General features: G+C 55.3%; 1 protein-coding gene across 2 annotated transcripts in view; it reads right to left on the bottom strand.

Moving 5' to 3' along the window:
• Positions 1-852: 852 nt before the first annotated feature.
• fus (FUS RNA binding protein) overlaps positions 853-22812 on the bottom strand; it is a 32579-nt gene continuing 10619 nt past the window's right edge. Inside the window, exons 4-15 of one of the 2 annotated variants that reach the window (XM_052009958.1) lie at positions 18970-19132; positions 18228-18484; positions 16085-16298; positions 13425-13459; positions 10784-10819; positions 10490-10599; positions 9048-9177; positions 6676-6786; positions 5880-6000; positions 2993-3084; positions 2138-2282; positions 853-1083 (exon numbers count right to left, since the gene is read on the bottom strand). In XM_052009958.1, coding sequence (XP_051865918.1) covers positions 1044-1083; positions 2138-2282; positions 2993-3084; positions 5880-6000; positions 6676-6786; positions 9048-9177; positions 10490-10599; positions 10784-10819; positions 13425-13459; positions 16085-16298; positions 18228-18484; positions 18970-19132 — 1454 coding nt within the window. In that variant the 3' untranslated portion in view covers positions 853-1043. The remainder of the gene's footprint in view (positions 1084-2137; positions 2283-2992; positions 3085-5879; positions 6001-6675; positions 6787-9047; positions 9178-10489; positions 10600-10783; positions 10820-13424; positions 13460-16084; positions 16299-18227; positions 18485-18969; positions 19133-22812) is intronic. The other variant, XM_052009959.1, reaches the window with a different exon arrangement.

Below are 22812 nucleotides of genomic sequence, written 5' to 3'. Positions count from 1 at the left end.
ACCATTAACACCCCACACCCTCTTGCGTGGAGGAACAGAGGGATCTTGGGGTCCACGTCCACAGATCCCTCAAGGTTGCCGCGCAGGTCGATAGGGTTGTTAAGAAGGCGTGTGGAGTGTCGGCCTTCATAAGTCGGGGGATTGAGTTCAAGAGCCGTGAGGTGATGTTGCAGCTCTGGTCAGACCACACTTGGAGTATTGTGTTCAGTTCTGGTCGCCTCATTACAGGAAGGATGTGGGAGCTTTAGAGAGGGTGCAGAGGAGATTTACCAGGATTGGAGAGCACGTCTTATGAGGATAGGTTGAGCGAGCTGGGGCTTTTCTCTTTGGAGAGAAGGAGAATGAGGTGACTTGATAGAGGTGTACAAGAGGCACAGATCGAGTGGACAGTCAGAGACTTTTTCCCAGGGCGACAATGGCTAACACGAGGGGACAGAATTTTAAGGTGGTTGGAGGAAGGTGTAGGGGGCATTTTTTCTTTTTTTAGAGTGGTGGAACACTGCCTGCAAAGGTGGTGGGAGCAGATACATTGGGGACACTTAAGAGACTCTTAGACGCCTGAATGATTGAGAAATGGGGGGCTATGTGGGGAGGAAGGGTTAGAGAGGGAAGGCTCAGATAGATCTCAGAGCGGGAGGGAAGGCTCAGATAGATCTCAGAGCAGGAGGGAAGGCTCAGATAGATCTCAGAGCAGGATAAAATGTCAGCACAACATTGTGGGCTGAAGGGCCTGGACTGTAAGACTGGCAGTATCACTGACCCACACCCCACCCACCTGCTCCCCCGTGGGAAGGGGGCATCCACTGGAAAGGCAAGGCATGGCTCTCCGCTGGGGAGGAGTAACGAGGGGAGTTAAAACAGCTGGAAGTTTAATGTCAACTTTTGTGGAAAATACAGGTTAAAATCCAACAAATACAAAAAAAAACAGCTCCTCTCACGCGATGTAACGGTTATTACACAGTTTGATGCACAACACAGAAACCGTATACAAAATAAAAAATAGAAGGTAGAAATCCCAAGGTCCCAATGAATATGTACATAGTCTAATATGGTCGCTCTCTTCGGTCTTGTCTGTGATCACTCCTTGAGAGAGAGAGAGAGAGGGGGGGGGGGGAGAGAGAGAGGGGAGAGAGAGAGAAGGGGAAGAGAGAGAGAAGGGGGAGAGAGAGAGGGGGGGAGAGAGAGAGAGGGGGAGAGAGAGAAGGGGGAGAGAGAGAAGGGGGAGAGAGAGAAGGGGGAGAGAGAGAAGGGGGAGAGAGAGAAGGGGGAGAGAGAGAAGGGGGAGAGAGAGAAGGGGGAGAGAGAGAAGGGGGAGAGAGAGGAGAGAGAGAAGGGGGAGAGAGATAAGGGGAGAGAGAGAGAGAAGGGGAGAGAGAGAAGGGGGAGAGAGAGAAGGGGGAGAGAGAGAAGGGGGAGAGAGAGAGAAGGGGAGAGAGAGGGGGAAGGGGGAGAGAGAGGGGGGAAGGGGGAGAGAGAGGGGGGAAGGGGGAGAGAGAGGGGGAAGGGGGAGAGAGAGAGAAGGAAGACTGGGTTAGACTCACATCCAGCAGCAGTATGAAGCGGGGAGAGGGGCTTCACCTCTGGGCTCGCAGATGACGAGACACCAGGCAGGTCGAACAGTCGGCGTCACCGCAGAGGGCAGGTGGTGAGACTGAGGGGTTACAATATTCCCGGGGGGAGGGTGGCAGCTGAGGAACTCAGCGGGAGGGGCGAGAACGGAGAACTCTCAGGGGCAGGCAGGGACCATGGGAGGGGCAGATGGGAAGAGGCCACAAAATTCCGGCATCCGGATCACAGCCAGCCCGAGGCCCTCAGCCCCGAGACCGGGACGTCCCGTCATTGCTTCTGATGGGGGGCAGGAAACCCCAGGACCAGCCACCGTGAAGGGAGGGAAGGGAGGAGCGGGTGGGGGGGGGGGGGAAGAGGAGGGAGGGGGGTGGGGGAGGGAGATGGGAGGGGAGGGAGAGGGAGAGGATGGGGGTGGGGGGAAGAGAAGGGTCGAAGCGGGGTCTCCAACACCCAGGCTGCACAGCCCTGTGCTGTGGGGGGGTGGGGGGGGGGGGGTCGGTCCTCGGTCACGGGTCTGGACAGATCGGGCTGGGAGCGCAGGGGACAAACAACAGCAGAACCCACTTACCTGGAGTCCATTTTCCCGGATCCCATGCCGAAACCACCTCGGTCGCCCCCTCTGCTCCGGAACCCCCCTCGGTCCCCTCCGCGGCCGCGGAATCCGCCACGGTCAAAGTTACCGCGGCCTCCGCGCTCTCCTCCTCCGAATCCACCTGCAGCGGGAAGGCAGGAACGTCAGACACACAAGGTGAAGCTCCCTCCGCACCGTCCCGTCACACACTCCCGGGGTCAGACACACAGGGTGAGGCTCCCCCCGCACCGTCCCGTCACACACTCCCAGAATCAGAGGGTGAGGCTCCCTCCGCACCGTCCCGTCACACACTCCCGGGGTCAGACACACAGAGTGAGGCTCCCTCCGCACCGTCCCGTCACACACTCCCGGGGTCAGACACACAGGGTGAGGCTCCCTCCGCACCGTCCCGTCACACACTCCCGGGGTCAGACACAGGGTGAGGCTCCCTCCGCACCGTCCCGTCACACACTCCCGGGGTCAGACACACAGGGTGAGGCTCCCTCCGCACTGTCCCGTCACACAATCCCGGGGTCAGACACACAGGGTGAGGCTCCCTCCGCACCATCCCATCACATACCCTCGGGGTCGGATACAGGGTGAGGCTCCCCCTGCACTGTCCCATCGCACACTCCCGAGGGTCAGGGTGAAGCTCCCCCCGCACCGTCCCGTCACACACTCCCGGGGTCAGACACACAGGGTGAAGCTCCCTCCGCACCGTCCTGTCACACACTCCCGGGGTCAGACACAGGGTGAGGCTCCCGTCACACACTCCCGGGGTCAGACATAGGGTGAGGCTCCCCCCGCACCGTCCCATCACACACTCCCGGGACATTCCGATTCTTCACTCACCCATCTGTGGGGGGCCGCCACCTCCCTCGGGCTTGGGGGACTTGCACTGATTGCACTCGTTCCTCCACGAGAAGTTGATGTTCCCGCAGGTCCTGCCGGCGAGAGGAGAGAGTCCCGCTCAGATCACACCCAGAGCCTCCCGTCAGCCCAGAACCCCAGTCAGGTACGCACACCGCCGCTCGATCCCCGTGTCCGGGGGTGGGGACCGGGTCGGGGACTGAGCTACAGCTCCCTGGGCCAGGCTGGAGACCTCCCATCTCCTGGGACCTGGGTTCAATGCCCACCTCCGCTGCTGTGCGCGAGTGCTCACGTCAGTCTGTGTCTACGTGCGTGGAGTTTGCACATTCTCCCTGTGACCCTGACAAGGCCGGCGGGAATAAGTATAACCCAAATAGAGATGTACGTAATAACGAGGAGCACAGACGAGAAACCATTTTTCATGGCAGAGGGGTTTGAGACCAGAGGGTTCAGGGGCATCGACGGAGGACTTACTCCCGAGACAGATCGTCTGGTCGAGCGGTGTCACAACAACCTCGCACTCAGTGTCAGCGAGATCGTCTGGTCGAGCGGTGTCACAACAACCTCGCACTCAGTGTCAGCGAGATCGTCTGGTCGAGCGGTGTCACAACAACCTCGCACTCAGTGTCAGCGAGATCGTCTGGTCGAGCGGTGTCACAACAACCTCGCACTCAGTGTCAGCGAGATCGTCTGGTCGAGCGGTGTCACAACAACCTCGCACTCAGTGTCAGCGAGATCGTCTGGTCGAGCGGTGTCACAACAACCTCGCACTCAGTGTCAGCGAGATCGTCTGGTCGAGCGGTGTCACAACAACCTCGCACTCAGTGTCAGCGAGATCGTCTGGTCGAGCGGTGTCACAACAACCTCGCACTCAGTGTCAGCGAGACTGAGGGACTGACTGCGGACTTCAGGAAGGGGAAGTCGGGAGAACACACACCAGTCCCCACTGAGGGGTTCAGCGGTGGGCGTCAACGTTGCGGGGGATCTATCCTGGGCCCAATACTCGGCTCTACTTCATTTGGAGTTTGAGCGCTGCACTTTCTCTGTAGCTGAGACACTTTATTCTGCATTCTGTATTGTTTTACCTCAATACACTGTGTAAGGAATTGACCTGTACGATCGGTTTGTAAGACAAGTTTTCCACTGGACTTCAGTACGTGACAATAATAAACCAATTCCAAATACAACAATGATGAATTCGGCACGTCCCCTTTGACTCTCACCAACTTTTACCGATGCACCATAGAAAGCATCCTATCTGGATATATCATGGCTTGGGATGGCAACTGCTCTGCCCGGGACCGCAAGAAACCGCAGAGAGTTGTGGACACGGCCCAGCGCGTCACAGACACCAGCCTCCCTCCGCGGACTCTGTCTTTACCTCTCGCTGCCTTGGTGAAGCAGCCGACATAATCAAAGACCCCACCCACCCGGGACATTCTCTCTTCTCCCCTCTCCCATCGGGTAGAAGATACAGGAGCCTGAGGGCACGTCCCACCAGGCTCAAGGACAGCTTCTACCCCACGGTGATGAGACTATTGAACGGTTCCCTTATACGATGAGATGGACTCTGACCTCACGATCTACCTTGTTGTGACCTTGCACCTTATTGCACTGCACTTTCTCTGTAGCTGGGACACTTTACTCTGCGTTCTGTATTGTTTTACCTCAATGCACTGTGTAATGAATTGGTCTGTATGAATGGGATGGAAGACACCTTTTTCCACTGGACTTCAGTACAAGTGACAATAACAAACCAATTCCAATTGCCCTACAACCCCAATTCCCTCGCCATTACATACCTCCCCCCCCAACCAATCCTCCCTCTCATCCACCCACATGGGGGGGGGGGGGGGGGGGGTGGTGCGATTAGCCCACCGACCCTGCACGTCTTTGGGAAGTGGGAGGGAACTTGAGCACCCAGGGTAGACCCACACGGTCACAGGGAGAATGTGCAAGTTCCACACACACACACAGCGCTGGAGGTCGGGATCGAACCCGGGTCTCCTGACGTGTGAGACTGTGGTTCTGGAAGCTGTATCATCCGAGAGCCTTGCTCTCTCCCTCAGCAGCTTCCCCCCCACCCCTTCCCAGGAGCTTTGCTCTCTCTCTCTCTCTCTCTCTATATCAGGATTCCCTCTATCAGGAGTACAAGTACTGGATCCCGAAAAGCGGCGTCACAGGTAGACAGGGTGGTGAAAGGTGTTTGGGACGCTGGCCTTCATCGGTCAGGGGCATCGAGTATAGCTGTCGGGACATTACATTGCAATTGTACAAGACGTTGGTGAGTGTCTCGTGTTCAGTTTTGGTCACGCCTGCCGTGGGAAAGACGCCATTGAGCTGGGAAAGAGGTGCAGAGGGGAGATTTATGAGGATGTTTCCAGGACTCGAGGGACTGGTTTACAGAGAGAGGTCAGGCAGGTTGAGACTTTATTCCTTGGCGACCTTATAGAGGTGTATAAATCCACAAGGGGCATCGATAGGGTGAATGTGCACAGTCTTCCCCCACCCCCCCCCAGGGTCGGGGAATCAAGAACTAGAGCGCACAGGTTTAAGGTGAGAGGGGAAAGAGATTTAATAGGGGACCCGAGGGGCAACTTCTTCACCCAGAGGGTGGTCTGTATGTGGAACGAGCTGCCGGAGGCAGTGGGTGAGGCAGGGACATTAACAACATTTAACAGACACTCGGACAGGTCCGTGGGTGGGGAAGGTTCAGGGGGACAGGGGACAAACGCGGGGAGATGGGACTGGAGGATCTGGGCCAGCACGGACCGTTTCCCTGCTGTGTGACTCTGCAACCTAGAGTTCGCCGGGGACCGGTGCATGCCGATGCCCCCCTCCCCCACCGACCCCCAGTGCCTCTACTCACGGATTTGTGCACTTCCAGTCACCGGCTCGCTGCTGACCGCCGCCACCGCCCCCTCCTCCTCCACCACCACCAGAGAATCCACCTCGGGGACCACCTCCAAAGCCTCCGCGGCCCATTGGACCTGTCCCACAGAGGGGGAAGAGAGGGGGAGAGAGAGCGAGAGAGAGAGACAGAGACAGACAGACACACACACACAGGCAGAGAGAGAGAGAGAGACACACACACACACAGAAGCATAGAGGAAGGGAGACATACACACAAGAGACACAAAGAGAGAGATACACACAGAGGGGGGGAGAGAGAGGGGGGGAGAGAGAGGGGGGAGAGGGGGAGAGAGAGGGGGGGGAGAGAGGGGGGGAGAGAGGGGGGGAGAGAGGGGGGGAGAGAGGGGGAGAGAGAGGGGAGAGAGGGGGGAGAGAGGGGGGAGAGAGGGGGGGCGAGAGAGGGGGGGGCGAGAGAGGGGGGGGCGAGAGAGAGGGGGCAAGAGAGAGGGGGGCACGAGAGAGGGGGGCGAGAGAGGGGGTGAGAGAGAGGGGGGCAGAGAGGGGGGCAGAGAGAGAGAACATCGTTAGCGTGCTGTAAAAACCTCGGTCCACTGAAAGAACAAAGACAATCCAGATACGGCTGGAAACGAGAGGATGAGGTGGTGATGAAAAGTTGGAGGAGAAACAGGGTTTGCAGCAGGGAGCGTCCGTGCCCAACGCTCCGACAGTCGTGATAAGCCAAAGCCCCCCACCTCCCCCAGAGGCCTCGGAGGAAGGGAAATGGTGCCAGGAAGATCATGGGTGCTACTCACCGCCGCGTCCTCCGCCTCCTCGCCCCCCTCCGCCCCTCATGCCTCCACGGCTGAACTCGGTGCGGCGTGTGGCGAAGGACACCTTGATCATGTGGCCGTTGAACTCCTTCCCTGAAAAGGCAGAGGAAAGAGGTTGGGGGAAAGCCCGTGAGACAGGACCGGTCACAACCCCGCCACAGCCCATCCCATTCCCACACCTCGATCCCTTTCGGTCCGCCTGCAACTTCTCGACCTCCTTCACGTAACCGTAGCGTCCCACGGTGCAGAGGCAGGCCCTTCGGCCCAACCGGTCCGTGCTGGCCCAGATCCCCCAGTCCCACCTCCCCGCGTTTGGCCCCTGTCCCTCTGAACCTTCCCCACCCGCGGACCTGTCCGAGTGTCGTTTAAACATTGTTAATGTCCCTGCCTCACCCACTCCCTCTGGCAGCTCGTTCCATGGACGGACCACCCTCTGGGTGAAAGAGTTGCCCTTCGGGTCCCCTATTAAATCTCTCTCCCCTCTCACCTTAAACCTGTGCCCTCTGCTTCTTGATTCCCCGACCCTGGGGGGGAAAGACTGTGCACATTCACCCTATCAATGCCCCTCGTGAGTTTATACACCTCTGTAAGGTCACCAAGGAATAAAGTCCCAACCTGCCCCGACCTCTCTCCGTAACTCAGTCCCTCGAGTCCCGGCAACGTCCTCGTAAATCTGCCCTCTGTGCTCTTTCCCAGCTCGACGGCATCAATGGAAAAACCTGCCCCTTTAAATCTCCCCCCCCCCCCCAACCTTAAACCCGTTCCCTCTAGTTTTAGAGTCCCCCACCCCGGGGAGGCACAGAAAGCCTGTGACCGTCCACCTTGTCGCCCCTCGTGGTTTTATAAGGTCACCCCTCAGCCTCCTTTGCTCCGAGGAAAACAGTCCCAGGCTGTCCTCATAAGGTCTCCTCAACGTCCTAGTGAACCTCCTCTGCACCCTCTCTCTAAAGCTTTCGGCGGTCAGCGTGGTGCCATCACAGCGCCAGCGACCCGGGTTCGATTCCAGCCGCTGTCTGCAAGGAGTCTGTGTGTTCTCCACCACCCCCACCACGCGTCTGCATAGGTTTCCACCCACGTTCCAGAGACGTGAGGGGTTAGGAAGTTGTGGGCGTGCTGTACTTGGGCTGGAAGCGTGACGACACTTGCGGGCTGCCCCCAGGACACTCTACGCAAAAAAGCATGCATTTCACTGCGTTTCGATGTACGACTGAGAAAGATATCTCGTCTCCTTCCTAATAATGAGGTGACCAGAACCGAATGCAGCCAGTAAGACCAGATGCTACTGAATCCTTTGTTTTCATTTAATCCCATCGAAATTAGGAGGTACTGTTGATATTGAAGGAGGTTATCGTAGGTTACGGGACGGATCTTGATAAGTTAGGAAAGTGGGCCAACGAGTGCCAAATGGATTTCAATACACAAGTGTGAGGTGATGCATTTTGGAAAGTCAACCCAGAGTAGGACTTGTACTGTGAATGGTGCGGCACTAGGGAGTGTGAGGGACAGGGCGACCTAGGTGTACAAGTGCATAGTTCATTGAAAGCAGCACCACAAGATATGGGGGTGAAACACGCTGGCCTTCATCAGTCAGGGCACTGAGTACAGGAGTTGGGACGTTATGTTGCAGTTGTACAAGTCGTTGGTGAGGCTGCACTTGGAGTTCTGTGTACAGCTTTGATCACCCTGTTATAGCAAAGAGGTGGTTGAACCGGGAAAAAGTGCAGAGAAGGTTTACGAGGATGTTGCCAGGACCAGAGGGCCTGAGTTACAGGGAGAGGTTGGCCAGGCTGGGTCTTTATTCCTTGGAATGTAGGAGGACTGAGGTGGCGACCTTATAGAAATGTTTACAATTATGAGAGGCAGAGATAAGGTGGACGGTAACAGTCTTTTCCCCAGGGTAGGGGAGTCCAAAACTAGGGGGCATTAGGGTGAGAGGGGAAAGATCTAAAAGGGACCTGAGGGGAAACTTTTTGAGGCAGGTACAACAGGGTCATTTAAGAAGCACTTGGATAGGTACATGGAGGGGTGGGGCTTGGAGGGATACGGGCTGAACGCAGGAAATTGGGACTAGCTGGGTGGGCACTGTGGTCAGCATGGACTCGTTGGGTTGAAGTTATCTGCGCTTAATTGTTCTGTGGCTGAAAGCAGCCAATTGCACCTTAGGTGCTGTTGTCCAACAGAATCCTGCACTGGGATCTTTCTCCTGCCTTGCTGTGCCTGGAGCCTTCGTACACACTGTACCAAGAGGCAAGGACCTTGCTCTGCAGGGGTGACTGCACACTGCCCGCACACCGCCTTAACCCTCGGCTTGCCGCAGCTCCCTCCCCACCCCCCCAGGACCCACGGCGACTCACCGTCGAACCAGTCGATGGCTGCCTTAGCAGAGGGAGGGTCGTCGAAGGAGACCGTAGCCTCGCCCTTCAGTTTGCCCGTCTCACGGTCTGTGTACAGGTTGATCATGGGTTGCCCGGTCCTCTTGTTCATCTGGAGAGGTGGGGGGGGGGGGGGGGGGGGGGCAGGTGGTGGAGAGAAAACAGACCGGGTTCCCAGTGAGAAGTGCGGCAGGGGGCAATCCAACCACGTGGACGCCACGGCCGGGAGAGCTCACCAGCGCTTCTACTTCCTCAGGAGGCCAAAGAAATTCGGCACGTTCCCCGTCGACCCTCACCAATTTTTATTGATGCCCCACAGAAAGCATCCTATCCGGATGCATTCCGGCTCGGGACGGCAACTGCTCTGCCCTGGGATCGCAAGAAACCGCAGAGAGTTGTGGACATTGCAGAAACCAGCCTCCCCTCCGCGGACTCCGTCTACACTTCCCACTGCCTCGGGAAAGCAGCCCACCCACCCCGGGACATTCTCTCTACTCCCCCTCCTCCTGCCGGGGCAGAAGATACGACAGCCTGAAAGCACGTCCCCCCAGGCTCAAGGACAGCTTCTACCCCGCTGTTATAAGACTATCGAACGATAAGATGGACTCTCGACCTCACGATCTCCCTCGTCGTGGCCCTTGCACCTTATTGTCTGCCTGCGCTGCACTTTTCCTGTAGCTGGGACACTTTATTCTGCGTTCTGTTATTGTTTTACCCTGCACTACCCCAATGCACTGTGTAATGAATTGACCTGTACGATCGGTTTGCAAGACAAGTTTTTCACTGGACCTCGGTACAACTGACAATAATAAACCAATTTACCAATTCCACCCCCACCCCAAGCAAACACCAAAATCCTACGGACAGCTGGAGACTGCTGTCAAACACCCTGCCACCAGGGAACCTTATCTCACACACACACACACACACACACACACACACACACACACACACACACACACACACACACACACACACACACACACACACACACACACACACACACAGAGGGACAGGTACAAAGAGACAGACAGACACACACACAGAGGAACCGGACAAAGAGACAGACAGACAGACACAGAGGGGGAGAAACAGAGAGGGAGAGAGACCATCCCCAGCCTGTGATCCACGCCCCCTTCCTGAATGCCTCTTGAAGGCCTCCATCGTATCTGCCACCACCTCCTCCCCTGGCGGTCCGTTCCAATAACCCACCCACTGTCTGCCTGCAAAAAAACCTCGGCCCCTGAACTCCCACCCCCACCTCTCCCCTCAAACCTAGCACTGTGCCAAGGAGACCGTGGATCCCATCACTGCCTCTCAGGCAGGGGAGATAGGGATACAGGAGCGCTCGGCACGGACAGGGTGGGGCCAAAGTCACTGACCGTCCCGCCCGGGAGCGCCGGTCAGGAGGGGGCACCACTCACCTTGATCACACCGATCTGCTTGAAGAAGTCGGCCACCGTGTCCACGGTCACATTCTCACCGAGTCCCTGGACGAAGATGGTGTTGTTGTCAGAGTTGTCCTGGTCGGAGCCTGGGAGCAGGAGGAGAGGTGGTCACGCCTGTGTCTCTCTGCGGCGGTACTGCGGTTACAGCTCACTCCCGTCACCCTGACCCTCCGTCACCGAAACCCCTGCCACCCTGACCCTCCATCACTGAAACCCCCATCACTCTAACCCTCCCCCTTCAAAAGCCAGGGCAGTAAGTCGCTCTCTTACCTGGGTTTGTGCCTCCTGGCCCTTGGTCCCGGGGACCTTCAGTTTAAAAAAGAGAAGAGGGAGAGATTTAATGACAGAGACCAGGACTTTCACATCTCCCCCCTCCCCAAACCACCCCGCACTGAGAGGGGAGGTGAGGGAGGAGGTAAGCAAGAGATCGTCACGCAGAACCCTCACAACACCACAACAATAACAAGTGTCGAGATCCAAATGGAGGTGCATGTGCTTTCTAGACCAGAGCATTTCTGACAGAACACTCCTTGCCAACAGCGTCACCGTCTGGCGGCTCCCTTGGTGACGAGGAACCCACCTCAACACCAAACCTTCCACGTCGACCTGTGACCGGTTACCAAATCCACCAAACAGTGACTTTAAACCTCTGTGTGTTTGTGTTCGTGTGTGCTTTTGTTATTTTTCCTGTATTTTTTTTTGAAAAAAAGAAAACCATTTCATTTTTCTCAACGTAAACCACCTTCACCCCTTCCTGCAACTCAACCGAGCCGTAACCAAGTTAGGGGTGTTTTTTTTAAAAATTCTTTTTCATTCCCCGCCTCGTTGCCTCCCGTCACTAATGCAGGACTGTCGACGGGCAGAGATCCTCCGAGCGGCGCCCTCTGTGAGAACCCCCGACGCACCAGGGCAAGAGGGCGACACCTTCTGCAAACACTGGTTCAGTTTCTCTCCTTGTTTGAAATAAAACCCATGCATTTGTGTGTGTGTGTGAGTGTGTGTTAATGAGAGCGCTCACGTTTAAAAAACTCTCTCCCCGTGCAACACTTTCACCCGACACCGAATGGCGGCCAGGGGTGGGAGGGGGAGAGCCACAGAGCGTCGTAACCCGAGTCTGGATTATTAAGGCCCCCACCGCGGCAGATCGGAGGTGTGGTGGGAAGTGGGCCACTTTCCCTTAAAGGACACGACAAGGACCCTGGTCAGACCCCACTTGGAGAACTGTGCTCAGTTCTGGTCGCCTCACGACAGGAAGGATGTGGAAGCCATAGAGAGGGTGCAGAGGAGATTTACAAGGATGCTGCCTGGAATGCGGAGCATGCCTTATGAAAGCACGTTGAGGGAACTCGGCCTTTTCTCCTTGGTGCGATGGAGGATGAGAGGTGACCTGATAGAGGTGTATGAGATGATAAGAAGCATTGATTGGGTGGATAATCAGAGGCTTTTCCCCAGGGCTGAAATGGTTGCCACAAGAGGACACAGGTTTAAGGTGCTGGGGAGCAGGTACAGAGGAGATGTCAGGGGTAAGTTTTTTACTCAGAGAGTGGTGAGTGTGTGGAATGGGCTGCCGGCAACGGCGGTGGAGGTGGATATGATAGGGTCTTTTAAGAGACTGTTGGATATTAGGGACATGTTCGGCACAGCTTTGTGGGCCAAAGGGCCTGAATTGTGCTGTAGGTTTTCTATGTTTCTATGACAAGGAGCAGCAGAGTGGTGGGGAATCCTCTCTGGTCCTGTAACCTGATACGATCGGGATGGCGGGGGAGATTAAAATGGGCAAGGGGAGGGGGGGGGGGGGTTCTCTCCTGACAGCACGTCAGAACCTCGCCGGGGCAGGGGAAACGACGACACAGCTTCCCTGAACCCGGGACACCCTCGGCCGAATCTTGTTGGCACAAGAGGCTGTTTCTCCGTCTTGGGAGATGGGGCAGGACATCCAGAAAGGGGCTTGAGGGTGTAAAAGGGACAGAACGGTGGGTGGGATGGGGTGGGAAACGGTGAGCAAAAGCCACGCGCGGCCAACGTCAGGCGCGTCGCTCTCTCCACCCGGCTGCGGGGCGCCTGTGAACTCCTCGCAAATAAGCAGAGAGAAATATCCGCAGGCCAGACCCGTCTCCGCAAGGCGGGTGGGAATGCCTATTCTACACGGTGCATCAGAACAATCAGAAATACCCCGCAGACACACGAGAGAGGCGGCAGGCGCCGGAGATCCGGAGCGACGGAGGAACCCAGCGGGTCGGGCAGCATCCGTGGAGGGAGACAGGACAGTTGACGTTTTGGGCCCCTCGACAAAGTGAGGGGTGGTCTCAGCCCCAAACATCCACTGCCTCGTCTCCCTCCGGGGACCCTGCCTGAGCCGCCGAGCACGCGTTGCTCCGGGAATATCCTCTCACGTCCCTTTACGAAAAACACTCTTTTTTTGATACACCCAAAGCAACTGTTCAAACATCGATATCACACACATATAAAGCCCTTAAAAGTGGTAACGTTCTTTCTTCTAAACCAACAAACGCCACCGTTACATTTTGTTCTTAAAAAAAACACAGTAGTGTTTGCATTCATGCACATCAGAAACACTACTACCCGTTCAACCTTATCGTTCTCCATTTTACGATGCATAGTTTAGATTTTTAGCACCCTCCCGGTATTGACGTGATTAAAAAATTGGTGCAGACACTCACTCCAGGGGAGACACTCGGAAGAGTGACTTGCAACAAGGGGCGGGGGGGGGGGGGGGGGGTTGGCGGTTTAAGTAAATCCCGCGCCTTACATTCCCCGAACATTAAGTCATACCCTGATAACGGAGGCTTTGATTCACATCATACTCTGTTAAACACATTGAATGCTTCAAGTCTTTAGGGTTTTTTTTGCTTTTTTTTTGGTTTTTTGAGTTGTTTAACTCTTCACTTACCACCAAACTTAGTGAATCCACCTCGTTCACCACCGCTGAGAAGACAAATTTGAAGAAATTGAAGCTTTTCCACGTGTCTGTGTGTGCGCGTGTGTGTTTGTGTGGGTGTTGTATGCGTGTATGAACTTAGGCCTAAAGTATATTTACATGTATATACACTTTTTTCCTTTGTTGTTTAAAAAACCAGACCTTTTGATATTTTTTTTAAAATGACACTGGTAATGCAAACCATTTCTTTTTTCCAAGGTATGTCAGAATTTCTCCAAAAACCTTAAACTGTCCAAATTCCACCGTGAAATATACTCTCTGGTACCAAACCTTACATAGGACATTCACGAACTAAGCTGAGCCAATTTTACCATTAACATCTCTGCACACAGTTTAGTTTTGCAAAAAAAAATATATATATGTATAAAAATATGTAAATATAATACAGGATTCATTCATGTAAACCTGCACAGAGGTGCGTTTATCGTAAGGGCACCTCGCTGTTACCTTTAAATCCGTGACTTTACACACACCGTTACTACGGCAGAGTTTTGTTTTGTTTAAGATGTGTAAACAAGACATCGGTTTTGCCTTCTGAGACCTGCATTAACCTTAAGATCGGCTGAACCAGCTAATTGTGGTGTCATTAACTCAATTTTTTTTTGTGTACAGCATGCAACTCTTGATTTGACAAAAAGCAAAAGAGGAATTTTTGATTATGTTTTAACTAGTGTGAAGGGGTGCAGAAGTGACATAGTTCATTTCACTTTGAAACCTGTGACACACAAAATTGCAAAATTTGTTAACATCAAAACAGCAGACAAATGTGTTTCATCTAAATAAAAAATATATATTTTTTTCTTCAATAAATTATGCCCCTCTTCACACCCGGCCCTGACCTGCTGACCCGAAGATACTCACTGGCAATTGATGAACCTGTGCAGCAAGCCCAACTCTGTGGCAAAGCCTGACGTGCTGCAGGGTACTACCCAACATGTTGGTTACCAACCAAGCTGCAGGCGCGCGCGCGCGCTCTCCTGTGCGGACTACCGCCAAGCCGCGCACACACACCCTGCCGTTCCGTCTAACAGCCGCAGAGCGACCTGCTGAGCCAGGGGCGCTCCGCACGTGTCGGCCTCTACCACTCCCCAACCACACTGAACCTCCCCACCAACCCCACGAATCCCGGTACACACACCCACCCCACTCCTCTTGACCACAACACCTTTTCCGTTAAGGACACCACCACTGCTCTCTCTCTTTGTGCGGCGAAACGGTTTTGCAGACACGGGTAGGAAGGTGACGAGGTGTTTTTAAGTCACTAATCGAGAGCGGGCAGGCCCCCGAGCCCTTTGCTTTCCTCGGCGGAGACCTCGGGGGACGGCGTGTGGGGGTCCCGTGCCGGAGACTGCCCCCCACCCCCGCGACCACCAGCAGAAACGTTCGGCTTGAGATGAGAGAACGGTTCGGCACCCCGGAGCGGGAAGAAGCTCCTGCAATGCAGCTGGTCCGTTGCCTTGACCTGGCTACCCCTTCAATGGGCTCAGCGCTCTGACTGACCCCCCCATCCCTCCTGACCCCTTCCTCCGGGTCCCTCCCTCCTCTCCCGTCCCCCTTCCTCCGGGTCCCTCCCTCCTCTCCCGTCCCCCTTCCTCCGGGGTCATCCCCACCTCTTTCGCAGCTCTCCCCAAGGACCCTCCGCCTCTCTCAGCCCCCGTCTCCCTCTCCCACACCTCCACCCACCCCATAAATCCAGTCTACCCTCCCTTCTCTGGGCCCACCGCTCCAGCCCCACGTTCCTTCCACTGAACCCCAGCCAATCCCTCCCCATACCCCGGGTCTGCCCCACACACCCCTGGGAATCCCCCTCCCCTTCCTTCCCTGCCCACCTGATCCTTGCTCCTCATACACTTCCTCCCCAACAGCAGTCTCTCCCCTTCCCCTGGGTCTGCCCTTTGCCACCCTTACCCCCTCCCACTAGAACCCAGACCCAATGCCTCTCCCCTCTCCTTCCCTGACCCAACTAGAACCCAGACCCAATGCCTCTCCCCTCTCCTTCCCTGACCCACCCTCCAACACCACCCCCACCCCCACCATCGACCACCCCCTCCTCCTGTTGCAGTCAGCCTTAACCTTCCTGACCTGCCCCACCCACCCCCATCCCCTCATCTCTGCCTCCTCATCCCTCTCTTACCCTGGTCTTTGCCTACCTTACCTTCCCCAAAACCTCACCCCACCCTCCCCCCCCCCCACAACACCTTTCTCCTTAGACCATGCCCCTGGCCCACCTTAACCACTCTCCGATCTCCACTTTCACTGGTCCTGACCCCTCATCCCACCCCCTCCTGCCCTGGCAACTTCCCCCACCCCCCCCAACACCTTGCCAACTTCACTGCCCCTGATACAACAGCCCAAGCCCAATCTCCCCCCCATTCTCTCTCTCCTCCCCCCCCCCAACTCTTCTCCTTCCCTCCCCCTCTCACTTCTCCCACGCCCACCGCTCCGGGACGCCCGTCAGCCGTTCCGTGAGGGTGAACCGGGCTCTGCACCCCCCCCCCCCAACTTCCTCGGACACACAGGACGTCTCTCCCCATCCCCTCCCACCCCCGCCAGCACCCCTCCCCTCCCCTCCGTGACCGGACGAAGACGTGGAGGACGGAGCCGACCCTTACCTCATGCCCCCGCCTCGGCCTCCGCGGCTCCCTCTTCCCCCGCCTCGCTCGAAGCCGCCGCCGCCGCCTCCTCCTCCTCCACCTCCTCCTCCTCCACCCCCACGGCTGTAACCGCCTCGGCCTCGACCCCGGCCATCCGGCTGCCCTCCTCCGTAGCCGCCCGGCTCCTGGCTACCGTATCCACCTCCGGGGCTCGAGTCTTGGTTGTATCCGCCTATGGGGGGCACAGAGAGAGGGGGGGTGGTTTACCCCAGGGATATTCGGGAGGAACTCTTTACGGACGCACCCTCCCCCCCCCCCCCCCCCCCCCCCCCCCCCCCCCCCGCCTGCATTAAAAACCATCGAACCGCCAGTGAGCTGGGTTCAAGTCCCACCCTTGGGTGCTCTGTGTGCGCTCACGCATGGGCACGCTTGGGCACTCCGCCGGTGAGCTGGGTTCAAGTCCCAGCTTCAGGTGCTCTGTGCGCACTTGCATAATCCGTGTTCTCGCTCTGGGGGAGAGGGGCTTGCGTTCTCCAGAGTTGAGTCAGTCTTACAGCAGGGAAGGACGCGGAAACGGATGTGGATCCATATCCACAGATCCCTGAAAGTTGCCTCGCAGGTGGATCGGGTAGTTAAGAAAGCTTATGGGATGTTAGCTTTCAGAAGTCGTGGGATCGAGTTTAAGAGCCGCGAGGTAATGATTCAGATCTATACGACTCTGGTTAGACCACACTTAGTGTCCAGTACTGGTTGCCTCATTATAGGAAAGATGTGGGAGCATTGGAAATGGTGCAGACAAGATTTACCAGGATGCTGCCTGGTTTAGAGAGTATGCATTATGAGGATAGACTAAGGGAGCTAGCCAGCGCCTCTTTCCCAGGGCACCAACCACGCTCTGGGTAAGAAACCTTCCTCTGACATCTCCCTTGAACTTCCCCCCCATTACTTTAAAGCCACACTCTCCGTATTGAGCATTGGTGCCCTGGGAAAGAGGCACTGGCTGTCTACTCTACCTATTCCTCTTAATATTTTGTACACCTCTATCATGTCTCCTCTCATTCTCCTTCTCTCCAAAGAGTAAAGCCCTAGCTCCCTTAGTCTCTCCTCATAATGCATACTCGCTAAACCAGGCAGCATCCTGGTAAATCTCCTCTGCACCCTTTCCAATGCTCCCACATCCTTGCTATAATGAGGCGACCAGAACTGAACACAGTACTCTAAGTAACATCCTTGCTCTTAAATTCCCACAGAAAGTATCCTGTCCGGATGCATCGCGGCTCAGGGCGGCGACTGCTGGATACATCCTCCCCATGTCCACTCTGTCCAGGCCTTTCAAAATTTCATAGGGCTCAGTGAGATACCCCCCTCCCCCCCGCCTCATCCTTCTAAACTCCCAGAGCCCTCAGGTGCTCTTCATACGTTAACCCTTTCACCCCCTCACCGACCCCCACCCCCCACCTGCGGATCGTTCTCATGAACCTCCTCTGGACGCTCTCCAGGACCGGCGCATCCTCCCTTGGATACGGGGGCCCGAAACTGGTCACCAGATGTGGTCTGACCGACGCCTTAGTGTTACATAGAACACAAAAGCACAGTACAGGCACTTCGGCCCACAATATTGTGCTGACACTTTATCCTGCTCTAAAATCTATCTAGCCCTTCCTTCCCACATGGCCCTCTATTTCTCTATCATTCATGTATCTAGGAGTCTCCTAAATGCCCCCACCACCTCTGCCGGTACACGCCCACCACTCTGTTAAAAAACTTACCTCTGACATCCCCCTTACACCTTCCTCCAATCACCTTCAAATTCTGTCCCCTCGTGTTAGCCATTGTCGCCCTGGGGAAAAGTCTCTGACTGTCCACTCGATCTGTACACCTCTATCAAGTCACCTCTCATCCTCCTCTCCAAAGAGAAAAGCCCCAGCTCACTCAACCTATCCTCATGAGACATGCTCTCCAATCCAAGCATCATCCTGGTAAATCTCCTCTGCACCCTCTCTAAATCTACGCTCTTGCTTTAAAAGGACGTGACGGCAGAGACGCGGTTGGGGGGCAAAGTGGTACAACTCAGGCGTTGGGCGATCGTACCGAGCAGTCAGATTGCACGTCCCTCTCCCCTCCCGGACCGGACGCCAGACCAGGGAGCCCCGGCACTTACCTCCTCCCGAGCCGCCTCCGCCGCTGCCGCTGTACTGACCCTGCTGCCCATAGCCGCCGCCGCCCTGCTGCCCATAGGGACCTTGCTGCTGGTTGTACGACCCCTGCTGCTGGCCGTATGACCCCTGCTGCTGGCCGTAGGAGCCTTGCTGCTGGCCGTAGGGTCCCGGCTGCTGGCCGTAGGAGCTCTGCTGCTGGCCATAGCTGCTGCTCTGGGGGTGCCCGTAACTGGTTGTCTGCGAGTTCGTCCCCCCATAGCTGTTGACGCGGGGGAAAAGCATGCACAGCGTTAAAGGTGAAGTGGTAAAAGATGGGCATGGACGGATAATACCCCTTCTGGTACCGGGCGTCGGACACACCGTCCTCTCCCCCCACCTCTGGGACTGAGCGTCGGACACACCGTCCTCTCCCCCCACCTCTGGGACTGAGCGTCGGACACACCATCCTCTCCCCCCACCTCTGGGATCAGGCGTTGGACACACCGTCCTCTCCCCCCACCTCCCCCCCCCCCCCCCCCCCATCGCCTCTGGGACCAGGCATCGGACACACAGTCCTCTCCACCCCACCTCTGGGACCGGGCATCGGACACACCATCCTCTCCTACCCTCTGGGACCGGGCGTCGGACACTGTCTTCTCTCCCCACCCCACCTCTGGGACCAGGCGTCGGACACACCATCCTCTCCCCCCCACCTCTGGGACCGGGTGTCACCATCCAATGAGGATTCCACAGGCCAGGACTCACCTACTGGAGGAGGTGGCTGAAGGTGTCTGCTGCCCGTAGTTGGGGTAGGAAGACTGCTGTCCATAGGAACTCTGAGGTGCCTGGGTACTGCCATAACCAGAGGAACTGTAGGCGCCCTGGCCGGAGTGACTATAGCCTTGAGAGGTTGGCTGGGTCCCATACCCTGTTTAAAGAGCACATAGCACAGTGTTAGGACATCACACTGCAGCTACAACCAACATCAGCCTGACCGCACTCGGTGTACAGAAAGAGTTAGATTCTACAAAGGGAAGATTTGATTCCTCCTTGGTACATGCAAGAGTGTGCAACACAAAATAGAGAAACAGAGGACCACAGGTGCCGGAATCCAGATGAAAAACACCATGATGCTGGAGAAACTCAGCAGGCCAGGTGGCATCCGTGGAGGAGAACAGACAGTCAACGTTTCGGGTCAGGACCCTTCTTTAGGACTGAAGATGGGAAAAGGGGGAAGGCCGATATCACGAGACAAAGGAGCAGAAGTAGGCCATTCGGCCCATCGAGTCTGCTCCGCTGCCTCACCATTGGCTAAACTATTCTCCCATCCAGCCCCAGTTCCTGGCCTTTTCCCCATATCCATTGATACCCTGACTAATTAGATACCGATCAATCTCATCCTTACACACCCCCAATGATCAGGCCTCCACAGCTGTACCTGGCAACGGATTCCATAAATCCACGACCCTCCGGCTAAAGAAATTTCTCCTCATCTCTGTTCTAAACGGTTACCCTCTAATTCCAAGACTGTGCCCTCTAGTCCTGGACTCACTCACCAAGGGAAACAGCTTAGCCACATCTACTCTGTCCAGTCCTTTCAACCTTCGAAATATTTCTATGAGGCCCCCTCTCATTCTTCTGTACTCCAGTGAGTACAGTCCAAGAGCCGACAAACACTCATCGAACGTCAGCCCTTTCATTCCGGGAATCATCCTCGTAAATCTCCTCTGAACCCTCTCCAACATCAGCACATCCTTCCTAAGATAAAGGGCCCAAAACTGCACACACTATTCCAAACAAAGTCTCACCAGTGCCCCACAGAGCCTCATCAACACTTCCTTAGTTTTATACACTATACCTCTTGAAATGAATGCCAACGTAGCATTCGCTTTCCTTACCGCCGATCCGACCTGGTGGTTAACCTTTAGGGGATCCTGCACGAGGACCCCCAAGTCTCTTTGCACTTCTGTACTTTGAATTTTCTCCCCATCTAGATAATAATCTGCTCATTTACTTCTGCCTGATATATAGGAGGGAAAGGCAGAGCAGCGATAGAAGAGGGGAGGCGGCGTGGTGATAGGTAGACGCAGGTAAGAGGTAGTGATGGGCAGGTGTGGGGGGAGGAGGGGAGAGCAGATCCACCAGGGGGTTGGTCAAAGATAAGGAGAGGGGAAAATAGGTAGAAAAAGAGGCTAGGATAGGGAAGAAGCATGGTGGAGGGGTGGTGCGGGGTTGGGGGGTGAAGGGTTACTTAAAGTGGGAGAATTCAATGTTCATGCCGTTAGGCTGCAAGGTTCCAAGAGGGAAAACGAGGTGCTGTTCCTCCAGTTTGTGCTTGGAATTCTCCCGGCAGTGGAGGAGGCCAAGGACTGACGTATCAGTGATGGGGTGGGAGGGGGAGTTGAAGTGACCGGCAACGGGGAGATGCAGGTCGTGGTCACGGATGGAGCACCTGTGTTCTATCACCATCCCGCGCACCCGCTGTTGTGGGAAAAGCTTCTTTCAGATCTCAATGGTAGAGGATTCTGGACAAAGTCTTTGGATTTTAAAAAGAATTTATTTACAAAGATAAATGCAGGAACAGAATGAACAGGAACGGATGCACCCTCATACACACGCACTCGGGTAATCGCAAAACGTGAGGGGAGTCGCAATGGGGGTGAAGTGCACACACACACACACAAATACAAACAGTTAACTAGTTACAAATGATCAGGGAAAAACACAATACGGTGCCTGAACCCCCTGACTCTGGACTTGCAAACGGCTCTACGCTACTGCGAATCCACCGATGACGTTCCTGAACCCCTGCAGAAGCACACACTCTTACCAGTGGTCCCTCGGCGTGGTTTCGACTCCTGCAGCAATCAAAGAGCCACGCACGTGTGGCATCCTTTATAGTGCTGGAGAGCTGGGTGGAGCTAGCTCAGGTAATTCAACAAGTCCAATGAGTCATGGCCAGGTATGAAAGGTGTGCATGGGGACCACTGGTCAAGAGTGTGTGCTAATGGGTAGGTGGAGCTACTTTACCTCACAATAGTCATTACCTTGAGTGGTGGGTCCCCCCCCCCTCCCCCCAGGAGAAGACCCTTCCAGCTAACAAAGTAGTTTATATTAAGTGAGACACGTTTAATTCTAATGAGTAATTCTGGACAGTGACTTCTTACTTACAAAGTATTTCTAAACACAACTACAAACACAAGTATTCAGTTCTGGTCGCCTCATTATAGGAAGGATGTGGGAGCTTTAGAGTGTGTGCAGAGGAGATTCACCAGGATGCTGCCTGGATTGGACAGCATGTCTTGTGAGGATAGGTTGAGCGAGTGAGGGCTTTTCTTTTTGGAGGAGGAGGAGGATGAGAGGTGTCTTGATGGAGCAAGGGCTTTTCTCTTTGAAGAGGAGGAGAATGAGAGGTGACTTGATAGAGGTATACAAGAGGCATAGATCGAGTGGACAGTCAGAGACTTTTTCCCAGGGTGACAATAGCTAACACGAGGAGGCATAATTTTAAGGTGATCGGAGGAAGGTACAAGGGCGATGTCAGAGGTAAGTTTTTTTTTACAGAGTGGTGGGTGTGTGGAACGCACTGCTGGGGCGGGGGGGGGGGGTGGTGATGTGGGCTGAAGGGCCTGTCCTGTGCTGTAGTGTTCTCATCTACATCTCTCGTGATCACGTTAAACCTCTGCCCTCTAGTTTTAGACTCCCCCACCCCGGGGGAAAAAGACAGTGGCCGTCCGCCTTATCTACGCCCCCTCGTGGTTTTATAAACCTCTATCAGGTCCCCCCTCAGCCTCCTTCGCTCCAGGGAAAACAGTCCCGGTCTGTCCGGCGTCATATAACTCGAGCCCTCCAATCCCACCAACACCCCCATGAACCTTTTCTGCCCCCTCTCCAGCTTAATCACCAACTCCCTGTCGTATGGCAATCTTGTACTGTTGTGTTCTACGTTTTACAACTCTAATAAAATACTTTTCTATAATCTCTGCTGTCTCCTGTGTTTTGCGAATACATCTTGCTAATACCTCAGTGCTGGACAAGAAAGGAATTTTGAAATGTCTTTGTTACACTTGGGGTACTGTGTACAGTTCCGGTCACCACGCCACAGGAAGGGTGTGGCAGCAATGGACAGAGCGCAAGAGGAGAGTCACCAGGGTGTGGCCTGGACCAGAGGGCTGTAGTTACAAGGAAAGGCTGGGCTTTTATCCTCCTCGGCGGTGGAGGGGTCACGCCATGGAGTTTCACCGAGTTACGACAGGGATGGATGGGATAAACGATCAAAATCTTTCTCCCAGGGCAGGGGAGTCTGAAACTAGCAGACAGAAATTTAAGGTGGGGGGGGGGGGGGAGATTTAAAGGGGATTCAAGGGGCAAGTTTTTCCCCACACACAGAGTGGTGGGTACGTGGAACAAGCTGGTGGTGGAGGTGGGTTCAATTATAGCATCTTTTTTTTTGTGTGAATTGCTGGCAGCCATCAGGTTCTTGAACAAAGTTGCACAACCCTAACGCTACCTCAGCAAGGGAACACTACGGACCACCTCTTGCCCTGCAACAGACTTGTCTCTGACTGTGTTGTTTTTTTCGCAGTGAGGTCCTTGTTTTTGCACAGT

This window comes from Pristis pectinata, unplaced genomic scaffold (genome assembly GCF_009764475.1).
Source record: "Pristis pectinata isolate sPriPec2 unplaced genomic scaffold, sPriPec2.1.pri scaffold_88_arrow_ctg1, whole genome shotgun sequence".
NCBI lineage: Eukaryota > Metazoa > Chordata > Chondrichthyes > Rhinopristiformes > Pristidae > Pristis > Pristis pectinata.
The sequence above is the reverse complement of the archived record's forward strand: the minus strand, read 5'-3'. Positions and strand labels throughout refer to the sequence as shown.